Source organism: Crinia signifera, chromosome 1 (assembly GCF_055691185.1).
Source record: "Crinia signifera chromosome 1, ASM5569118v1, whole genome shotgun sequence".
In the NCBI taxonomy this organism is placed as follows: domain Eukaryota; kingdom Metazoa; phylum Chordata; class Amphibia; order Anura; family Myobatrachidae; genus Crinia; species Crinia signifera.
In genome coordinates this window covers 351,186,561-351,197,667 of record NC_139217.1, presented here as the reverse complement: position 1 = coordinate 351,197,667, position 11,107 = coordinate 351,186,561, and the positions used below count along the sequence as shown (strand labels likewise).

Sequence of the window (11,107 nt, the reverse complement as noted above, 5' to 3'; positions counted from 1 at the left end):
CCTGACATGTACTGTGTGTCCACACCTTCAAAGAAGATATGCTAAAAAGCTAAATTTATACCCTGTATAAGAAAATAAAGTGTGCCAGTGAAAGAAATGGACAGATAGATAAGAAGGGAAGAAAGAATGAATGGGGTGAGTGCTGAAGAGAGAAGGAAAAGGAGACCGAACACCCAAGGACATACCAGACATCTAGTTTATAAATGTGCTGCAGGATAAAATAAAATAAGTGCTCACATTTATTTGTAAGTAATTTATTGTTTAAACTACAGTTTCAGAAAGAAAAATATTCCTTTTACATGAAAGCGAAATCCAGAGCAATGGCGCCCAGCTTCAGAAAGCTCACTAAATGAATGTAAGAATAATACATAGGCCAATGGCTTTTTCACCTTGATGGCAGATCAAGAGCTCAGGTGCTTTCCCAATGGCAAGAAGCTCATTGTCCAGGATTAGCTACACTGCAGCTGAGCAATACACTGACTTGCACCTTAGCAAACACTACTCTAGTGTCATACACTGCTTCATGTACAACACTCTGCCCAATAATCAGGAGCCTGAAATTAGAAGTCACCGAGACCAGTTCCACCACTGGCAACAAAAAAAACCCGGGAAAGGGGGGCAATGAAAATCTTCAACCATAAATACTGCAGATAGTGATACATAGCAATGTGTGCAGAAGATGGGAGGCAGAGGTGCGATTACATTGCTCTGCTCATTTAGTGTGAACCATAGAGGTACTAAACAGAAGTTTCTGCTGCTTCTTCTTCCTCTTCCCACCCTTTTCACCTTGGGGGGAAAAAAATAAAATAAAGTTATGTACAGGAAGTGAAAGCTGCTGACAACACAAACTACAACACAAACTACAACACAACCTCTTACCTGTCTGAGGAGGTGTAGGAAGCGCAGTGTCCAGCTTCAGAAAGGCCGCCTCCATAGCTTCACTGAAGGAGTTCTGGAAGCTCGGTACTGGGACTCTCTCTGAGCAGTCACTCTCCCCATCACTGTCCGCAGGTGCTGTGCTCACAATAGGAATTTCTGTACAGAAATAAAATACACTTTAATAACAAGTCTGTCTGGGAGCAGAAATCAAAAAGACCATATTTACCTTTCTGTACTGCAGCCTTGGGCCAGGATTCTGCCTTTGCTTTGCCAACTCTTAGCATCTACAAGACAGAAGACAATTTGAGGAACCACTGCTTCTGAGACTTATATAGGTTCAAAAACTGTCTTAAACATAAATAAAATGATCAATGGCATTAAACTGCAGTTCCTTTTCTACATTGGAGGAGGGAGGAATTTGAATTCCTAGAAAACTGGGCAGACTTCTCATTCAGGCGCCATCTCTTTTCCCATGACGGATTGCACCTAAATGAGGAGGGGGCAGGAGTGCTAGGGGTAGAATGGTAGGAAGACTTGATTATAAACTAGGCAGGGTTGAGGAATGTATAGTAAGAAATCTTAACCCAATAAATGAGTGTAGAATAGAGGGCAAAGACAGCTACATTATGGAGGAAGCAAAAGGGAAGGAAGTAGAGAACAAGGTATATGAGAGGTGTATGGAAGACACACAGCCAAACACAAAAATTGTCCGTGATACTGCTTTATCATTTCAAGAACCTTCTGCAACTAACAGGTAACACAAGGGCAAAGGAATAAACAAATCTGAATGCTAGGAGTTTAACTGGTAAAATGGCTTGATCTCCTAGGTATTACCAAAACTTGGTGGGATGAATCACATGAGTGAGGGGCTCACATAGAAGGTTATAGTCTTTTAGGAAAAAAAAAGACTAGGTAGAAGGGGAAAGGGGTATGTGTATATGTTAAACCATACATAAGGGAAGACATATACAAGAGAACAATAGCGTCAGTAGAATCGGTATGGGTAGAAATTACAGGTATTATTAAAGGGGCTAAAAAACTTATAGTAGAAACAGGATATAAACTACCCAACATAAATATGGAGGAAGAGGACCTCTTGCTACAGGTGGGAAAAAATGGCCAGCTTAGGGGACATTATCATGGGTGACTTTAACTACCCAGAAATAAATTGGAAAAATAGGTCAAGTAGTAGCGCTAAGGGAAATGTTTTACTGGACGCCCTGAATGATCACTATTAGTATCAATTTATTGAAAGTCCAACCAGAAATAACAATATCCTGGATCTCCTGATAAGCAACAACGGGGACATTGCTACTAACATAACCATAAGGGAGACAATGGGGAACAGTGATCACAATATGATCAAGTTTGATTTAAATTTTAAGATAATTATATTGGAGCAACTAGGTTCTTAAATTTCAGAAAAGCAAACTTTGGTAAGCTTCAGGAGTCTTTAAAGGATATAAACTGGAAGGAATTATTAAGAGGTATGGATACTACTAAAAAGGCAGCAAACTTAAAAAAAAAAAAAAAATACTGTAGGAGGGTACTAAAAATGTATTCCTAGGGTAATAGTCAAATTTAAAATAGGTAAAAAAAAGGAGAGCATTAAAAATGTTGAAACAAGATGGGACACCTGAATCATTTGCCGAATATAAAGAATGTAATAAGAAATTTAAAAATACAATCAAGATGGCAAAAGTAGAGACTCAAAGTAAAATAGCCGCAGACAGCAAATCTAATCCCCCCAAAAATATACAGCAAAACAGGAAACGGTTAAGAAAAACATTGGCCCACTAAAAAATAAGCAGGATACCCAGGTAACAGAAGGAAAGAGAAAGCGGAATTATGCTATGAAATTTTTGATTTGGTAATTACAAGGGAAGAATCTTCAGAGGATCTCCCACAGATTAAATGCTCGGCTCTTGGTTGCTCCCAAACTGTATGCATGTTTGAGGAAATAGTCAAAATGATTCAAGAAATATGCTGCACTATATAAAGAAATGGTTAATAAATAAATAGTAACAACAGGCCCAGACTAAATACACCCTAGGATATTAAACAATTGAGTTCTGTCATAGCACTACCATTATATCTGATATTTGAGGAATCAAACTCGGGCACGGTACCAAGGGACTGGTGCATAGCTAAACTAGTACCAATATGGAAGACAAGTAGCAACACTGAAAATTATAGAACGGTCAGCCCTACAATCCACTGTGGGGAAAATATTAGAAGGAATAATAAGAGATAGTATCCAAAATTTCTTAGAACAGGAGAAGGTGATAAGTAAGGCTCAGCATGGGTTCGTCAAAAATAGATCATGTCAGACTAATTTAATTAGCTTTTATGAAGAAGTCAGTAGGGTCTGGACTTAGGGGAACCTGTGATAGAACACTTCTCGATTTCGCTAAAGCTTTTCAGACGGTGCCTCATAAAAGGTTATTAATAGTAGAGGATGTGGATACACTACAAAGTAATTTAAAAGCGAAAAGGTGGAAAATGCAGTTTAACATTGACAAATGTAAAGTAATTCATTATGGGAACAGAAATGAACACACCACTTATATGGAGTATGGCTAAATGGAGTTATAGGGAATTCTGCTGTAGAGAAGGGGTAATACTGCTCAAGTGCAGCAGCAAAAGAAAACAGGACACTGGCCAGCATTAAAAGGGGAATGGATTCAAGGGTGCCACTGCAATAGTGTCTCTTTATAAAGCATTGGCAAGACCAAACTTGGAATACAGTGTTCAGTTCTGGGCACCGCACCTTAAAAAGGACATAAGTTAATTAGAAAAGGTACAGAGAAGGGCGACTAAGCTAGTAAAAGTCTCGAATCACTAGAATACAAAGATAGGCTAATCAGGCGGAATATGTTTTCTCTTGAGAAATGGAGAGTAAGAGGTGATATGATTATTATGGTCAAATACAGGATCGGGAATAATATGGAACTGGGAGATGATTTGTTCACTAACAGGCCTACACTTAGGACACGTGGGAATGTACTGAGGCTCGAGGAAAAGAAATTCCGTACTGAATTAAGAATTCTTCACCATCAGAACAGTAAAATTCTGGTGGGGGTGGTTACAGCAATCACATAGATAGGAATTCTATAGATTGACTTGAGAAAGTCAATAGTTACAAGTCAAATAGGTTGAAATCAATGGACTAATGTCTTTTTTCAACCTTAAATATACTATGCTACATTAGGATTTCTAAATGAAATCCTAATGTAATGGTGATCAACTGCAAAGCAGTTTAGTATTTATAAAAAAAAAAAAAAGTGATGGATTAACAAACCTCCCACCCACAAAATAATTATCTCCATGTATTGCTATGCCCACCTCAAGCCAATCCAGTATTTGGCATTATATGGCAATGTATAAACCACATTTACCACACCACCTTCATGGACCAATGAAATAATCAACTATGAGAACTCACCTGAGCAAATGAGGGAAACCTGGTGTCATCCTCTACTGGAGTACCAATGGGGCTTTCTATACCATGACTAAGAAGTGATCCTATACATAAAGAGAGTAACATTAGACAGGAAGGTGCAGCACTACGCTCCAGTAGGTATCACATCAGTATAAACAATACTCACCAGCCTGAGACGCTGGGCTGCAGCTCAGAGGAGATGGTGATGAGCTTTGCACATCTGTAGCAGACATGTACGCAATGGAACCAGGAAATGTGGGCTCTGTGGTGGGCTCTGTGGTGGAACTGACTGCAGGGAACTGATGAAAGTTTTCCAGGGCAATATGCACTTCAGGGTCTGTAGATGGTGTATAAATGAAAGGAGAAGGGTGTAAATTGAAAAAAAAAAATAAACAGGTCATTAAGTTACAAACATGAAGGATGAACTATGGCCCTCCAGCTGTTGTGAAACTACACATCCCAGCATGCCTTGTCATAGTTTTAGCATTTCTTAAAACTTATTAAAACTGTGGTAAGGCATGCTGGGACTTGTAGTTTCACAACAGCTGCAGGGCCATTGTTTGGCCATGACTGACCTAAAGCAATGTGCTTGGAGCACCATGTTCTATCTAATTGGCCACCGTGTAACAATATTACAGTCCTCATGCATGTACGTAGGTTTCTATAGGTGGTTTTAATGGTGATTTTTACAACACTGTCTGGCAACAGGGTCCTTAGCAGGCTCAGACTTAACAGTTTTTTTGTATTCTAGCAAATTTATATATAAATAATTGGTCTGTGGATGCGACAGGATGAACACTTAAAGCAAGAGGTCAGCGTCACTGATGTCTCATCTTACATTTTCCCTGCTTTTTGTTCTCCTCTATCTCAATCCGTTTCTCCCTGCGAAGCTCATCGCGAGCCTTCTTCTGACGCAGCCTTTTTCTCTTCTCCACTTCATCTGTAGAATTTTAAAAATATTTTCAGGCAACCATGAAAAGCAGAATGACAATGGAAGGTCACCACATTTTTTTATTTACTACACACACTGAAAATATACAAAATGTAGACTCTTGAAAGCAAAATAAAAAATGTATTTCATGACTGGTCACTACCCTACTAGATATGTCATCAAGGCCTCAATGATGATCTCTCCGTGCATCCGAGTGAGAAGCTCACTGGCAATGTGCATGGACAACCATATAGAAGTCACTTTATTTTGAGTGAGATTTAAAAAACTCATTGTAAACAATGCTATAGACATGACAACATTTGCTGTTTGTGGGGCAGGGCAAATCAGAATATATACTGTATTGGTGTGGCAGCAGTCTTATGTGAATAGGTACAAATGGTGTTTGGATTTGGTGCAGTACAACCCTCAGGTTACTTATCAGACCCCATACAAAACCCAGTGACATCAGTGCAGCAGCACAGTTAACAGTGTGGCATCTGGGAGTTTTCACTACTGAAGATATGGGGGACACTTTAGCAAAGCTAAGCCATTGAAGAAGGTGAAGAATGTTTTATTAAAGCTTACCAGCAAAATAAGTCAGCGTTTCCACAGACACTGCAGGGGGACCAAGTGCCATCTCACAGATGCTGAATTCACAGGTAAGAGGCAGGTGGCACAGGTAACGGTGACGTCTGCGCACGTCCTGCAAAACCAAATATCATTACCAAATTACCAATCATGTTGGCTAAAACCAAGTGCTATATTTTTGTTTTATTTATATGTATAAACATTAACTCACTTCAGACACTGTGAAGCCATCAATTTCTACCACTGTAGCAGTAATGGTTTCTGGACAGCGCTCAAGACTGCCATATTCATGTACCAAGCAGCGCACATTCACAGGGTGCAGGTACACATGCTGCCCGTCCACAGCTGAAAGCAGAAAAGGAGTTACAGTCCATAATCCTATATAATAAATGGTTAACGCTGCTCCTCGCCTCTATGTGGGGAATTCAGGTGTTGTGCACACAGACGGCCACTAGATGGCATCCATGGAGCAATACTAATTTTGCTCTTGGCACGCACAGCCATCAGCACTGATATTACACCTACGTTGTTCTGTAATTTTGACATGCTGGTGACTAGCAGATAAAAAGATTTCAATACTAACAAAATTCTACACACCTTGGTAGAAGTAGTAGTAGTGAGGATTTGCCAGTGGCCCAGAGCTCGAAGGAACTGGTTCCTGATGACTGGGTATTACACAGGATGCAGCTTCTTCTGGTGCTGAATCACTGCCTTCAGCAGTCACAGGTTCCACAATTGTGGGATTTACGGCTGGACACAGATCGTCAGCCGGCAGATCAATGACCTCACCATCAAAAGCAGAGATGTACTGCAAAACCTATGTAGAATTGAAAAGTAATACTGTAGTTAGTGGAATGATGTACATGGAATAGAACGGATCTACCCTGATCGAGGTAGAAAGTGGGGATTTCATAGCTTTAATTCTCCTAAAGGACTAATGAGTCTGCTATTAAGATGCTCGCTAATATCAGTAGGACTAACTAACTAAATTACAATACAAAATAGCAGTTACAAAGTATGACCTTATCCCAAGCCCAGGAATACACTAGCATTTCATTTGTAGTATAATAGGAGTATAATATTGCATGTTTGAACATCAACACATCTTTACTTGTGTACAAAGGGTCTTTGGGGGTTATATTAAGTGGAACAGTCCACATATGAATAAATACAACAATGGATAGAAGTACAGCCAAACAGCAGTTTACATTTTCAGGATTAAAAAGGTTGTATTACAATACAAAATGTTAATCAATATGTTGCCTACAGATCAAAGAATTAATGGCAATCACCTTATGGTCCAAGTCTGGAGCCCTCTCTTCACACTTTGTGTCCAACTTTAAAGCATCGATAGAGGCTGCAAGCACTTCGACGTCTTGATGACAGGTCCCCTGGAGGCTGTCCTGGCGATCCTGTGAATGGAGAACATGTGAAATTCAGACAGTAAAAGTAAAAACGAGTTAATGTGCTGGTTTCATGTGGGCAAAGGGTGCTGGCCAGAACATTTTAACCCTTAGTAGTCAGATTTCTAGCATTCCCTGTTCAGGGCATCACTGCAAATAACTGTCAAAGTTTCCAGACCACCCAGCAAATGCTCAGGGTTAATTCACCAACTGTCACAATAATGAAGCATTGTAAATGGCGGGTGGAAGTTTTACCACATAACTCCGAAATTAAGAAATCAATGACACCGCGAATACAATTCTGCAACCGCATCTATGGCTAACTGCATTAATTTGGTATATTTGATGCCCCGCTCAGACAAAGGGATCATAAAAAAAGTCACTAAAGCGGTCCTCCTGCTATTGATCTAAAAATACTGCATATAACAAAGCTCACATTGCCAATAACATTGTTATGCCAACCTTTAACTCCTGGATAGCTGCTTCTATGAAACAGGCCTCAGGCGATTCCCCGTCCAAACTGTACTGCTCCAGCAGCGCAGCTTTCTCTTTAACAATCACTTGTTTCAGGATCTGGTCTTTGGAAGCCAGAAGAAGTTTGGAGAACAGAGTATGTTCCTCATCTACAAAAACAATCAAACTCATTCAAGTAACATTCCCTATAATGTATGCAAATGATTTGCACAATAGCCGCTACTTGGTGACAGTAAGATTTGCAGTCTCTGTGCCATGGTCATCTAGACCTATGGGTACTAAGCACTCTTAAGCCTGGATAACCCAACTAGCATTGCCTCCCATTACCTGAACACTGATTTCAGAATCATTTAGGAGATATTCAAAGCCCTACATGACCATGAAACATACATAGAACCTTATGGAAGCATTAAGGGAATCCAGAGACCTAATAACTGGAAGGTTGATTGAGGTTATTGCTGTGCTATAAATGACTAATTGCGATAGTTATGTCCCCAATCTAGTAGCAGCTCCCCACAAACACAAGCAGATAAACTTTTAACCGGTTTAGGATTATCATACAAAGTAATTAAATTTATATAGCGCACTTTCTCCAGCAGGACTAAAAGGGGATTTTGGTCCTACCTGTAAAATCCTTTTTTCTGAATCCATGGTGGACACTGGGACAGTGGGGTGTGGGTGGAGCTTCAGCTACAGGCACCAAGTAGAATAGAGTTCTTCAAGTGCAGCCCAGGCTCCTCCTCCTCCACGCCCCTACAGGCTTCAGTTTGTTCAACAGCTTACCCGCAAGGTACAGGAAAAGGAAGAGAAACAGGAAAGAAACCAGCAACCCGAAGGAAGAATAAGTTTCAGGAAGGTGTAAGCCGACCCCCATTACTGTAGATCAGTGTGCGAGGGCGGGCGCCCAGTGTCCACCATGGATTCAGAAAAAAGGATTTTACAGGTAGGACCAAAATCCCCTTTTTTCATTCATGCCAATGGTGGTCACTGGGACGTCCCAAAGCTGTCCCTTTTACGGGAGGGAACGCACCTGAGCTGCACTGATGACGCGCTGTCCAAAAGCAGAATCTGCCCTGGCGAACGTGTCAAAATGGTAAAATTTTAGAAAGGTGTGTGGAGAGGACCAAGTGGCCGCGCGACACAACTGTTCTGCAGAGGCTCCCTGATGAGCCGCCCAAGAGGCCGCTACCGAACGCGTGGAGTGGGCTCTGATAGAGGATGGAACTGGCTTATTGGAAGATACATAAGCCTGTTTTATAGTTAGCCGCAACCATCGAGCCAAAGTCTGCTTCGTTGCAGGCCAGCCTCTCTTGTTTGCATCATAGAGCACGAACAGGGCCTCTGTCTTTCGTAAGGATTGAGTCCTGTTAACGTAAACTTTTAAAGCTCTTGTAACATCCAAAGAGCGTAACTCTGGGGAGTCCTCCAACTGGGAAAAAGCAGGAACAACGATATCCTGGTTTATGTGAAAACTGGAAATAACTTTGGGTAGGAACTCCTTTTTTGTTCTTAAGACTGCCCTGTCCGGGTGGAACACCAGATACGGGGATGCACTAGACAAGGCTGACAGGTCCGAAACTCTTCTGGCTGAAGAAATAGCCAGTAGAAACACTGTTTTCCATGTTAGCCACCTGAGCTCTGAGGATTCTAGAGGCTCAAACGGTGGTCTTTGCAGTGCTGAGAGCACCACTGTGAGGTCCCAAGGTTGGATTGGGGGTACAAAGGGAGGCTGTATGTGAAGGACGCCCTGCAAAAAGGTCTGTATAGCCATCTTCTTTGCTAACTTCCGCTGAAACAAAATAGAGAGTGCGGAAACTTGGACCTTTAAGGAGGACAACCTTAGGCCCAAATCCAGGCCCGCCTGCAAGAAGGCCAGGATCCTGGAGAGTCGAAACTCCCTAGGCGGAAGGTTCTTCTTCGCACACCAGGTGAAAAAGGCATTCCAGATTCGATAGTAGATCCGGGAAGAAGCAGGTTTCCTTGCTGCTATCATGGTTTTTATGACCGGTAATGAAAATCCCTTCTCTCTTAAAACTTCCGTTTCAAGAGCCACGCCGTCAAAGCTAGTCTGCCTAGATTCGGATGAAGGCATGGTCCTTGTACTAGCAAGTCCGGACGAGCTGGCAGCCTCCAAGGTGGCTGCAGAGACATCTCCCGAAGGTCTGAGTACCAGGCTCTGCGGGGCCAGTCTGGGGCCAGGAGGATTGCTGTGGTCCCTTCTTGTTTGAGGCGCCTGAGGACTCTTGGTAGCAGTGCCACTGGAGGAAAAATGTAGACCAGGGAGAATGGCCATGGAGCCGACAGGGCATCCACCAGATATGCCTGTGGGTCCCTGGAGCGAGCCCCGTAACGGGGTAACTTTTTGTTGACGCTTGAGGCCATTATGTCTATTTGCGGGAGTCCCCATCTGTTGACTAGTTCCTGGAACACATCCTCGTGGAGCCCCCATTCGCCTGACTGTACCTCCTGGCGGCTCAGAAAATCGGCCTCCCAGTTCTGAACGCCTGGTATGTGTACCGCTGACAAAGCTAACAGGTGATGTTCTGCCCATTGCAGAATTGATGTTACCTCCCTCATGGCTGCTAGGCTCCTGGTCCCCCCCTGGTGGTTGACGTATGCCACCGCAGTGGCATTGTCTGATTGAATCTTCACCGGTTTGGAGTGAATCAGAGGGCCTGCTGACTTGAGGGCTAGCAGGATGGCTCTTAGCTCCAGTATGTTTATTGGGAGCAGCGCCTCCTCCCTCGACCAACGGCCTTGGAAGGAATGTTCTGCCAGAACAGCTCCCCACCCTCGGAGGCTGGCGTCCGTTGTTAACATCACCCATTGAGGGATGACAAACTGGCGCCCTTTTTGAAGGTTTAGAGGACTGAGCCACCATGTGAGCGACAGACGTGTCTGCCTGGACAGAACAAAGGTCTGCGATTTCAGGCTTGGTTGGGAACGGTTCCAGTGACGCAGCATTTCCCTCTGCAGGGGCCTGGAATGGAACTGCGCAAATTCCGCCATGTCGTAACAAGAGACCATCTTGCCTAGGACCTTCATGCACAGGTGCAGAGACCCTTTGTTGCTTCAGGAAGAGTTTCAGGAGGTCTCTGAGGAGTATCCACTTGTCCTCCGGCAGGTAAACCCTGAGAGTTTTTGTGTCTATCAAGGCTCCTAGATGCACCATCCGCTGTGATGGGGTTGTTGAGGATTTTTTCCAATTTATGAGCCAGCCGTGGGTCTGCAGGAGGGAAACCGTTAGCTCCAGATGCCTCTGGAGTGTCTGTGCGGATTGAGCCAGTATCAAGAGGTCGTCTAGATATGGTAGTAGACGAACGCCCTGGGCCCTTAGGGCCGCCGCCATGGTGGCCATAATCTTTGTAAAGATTCGTGGCGCGGTCGACA

At 42.9% G+C, this 11,107-nt stretch overlaps 1 protein-coding gene across 1 annotated transcript in view; it reads right to left on the bottom strand.

Moving 5' to 3' along the window:
* Positions 1–238: 238 nt before the first annotated feature.
* The window catches only part of RNF10 (ring finger protein 10), a 42,932-nt gene continuing 32,063 nt past the window's right edge, over positions 239–11,107 (bottom strand). Inside the window, exons 7-17 of the mRNA XM_083147421.1 lie at positions 7,706–7,866; positions 7,133–7,252; positions 6,438–6,657; positions 6,052–6,185; positions 5,838–5,955; positions 5,160–5,261; positions 4,488–4,658; positions 4,325–4,404; positions 1,106–1,163; positions 880–1,035; positions 239–786 (exon numbers count right to left, since the gene is read on the bottom strand). Of these exons, the coding sequence (XP_083003547.1) occupies positions 713–786; positions 880–1,035; positions 1,106–1,163; positions 4,325–4,404; positions 4,488–4,658; positions 5,160–5,261; positions 5,838–5,955; positions 6,052–6,185; positions 6,438–6,657; positions 7,133–7,252; positions 7,706–7,866 (1,394 nt within the window). The 3' untranslated portion in view covers positions 239–712. The remainder of the gene's footprint in view (positions 787–879; positions 1,036–1,105; positions 1,164–4,324; positions 4,405–4,487; positions 4,659–5,159; positions 5,262–5,837; positions 5,956–6,051; positions 6,186–6,437; positions 6,658–7,132; positions 7,253–7,705; positions 7,867–11,107) is intronic.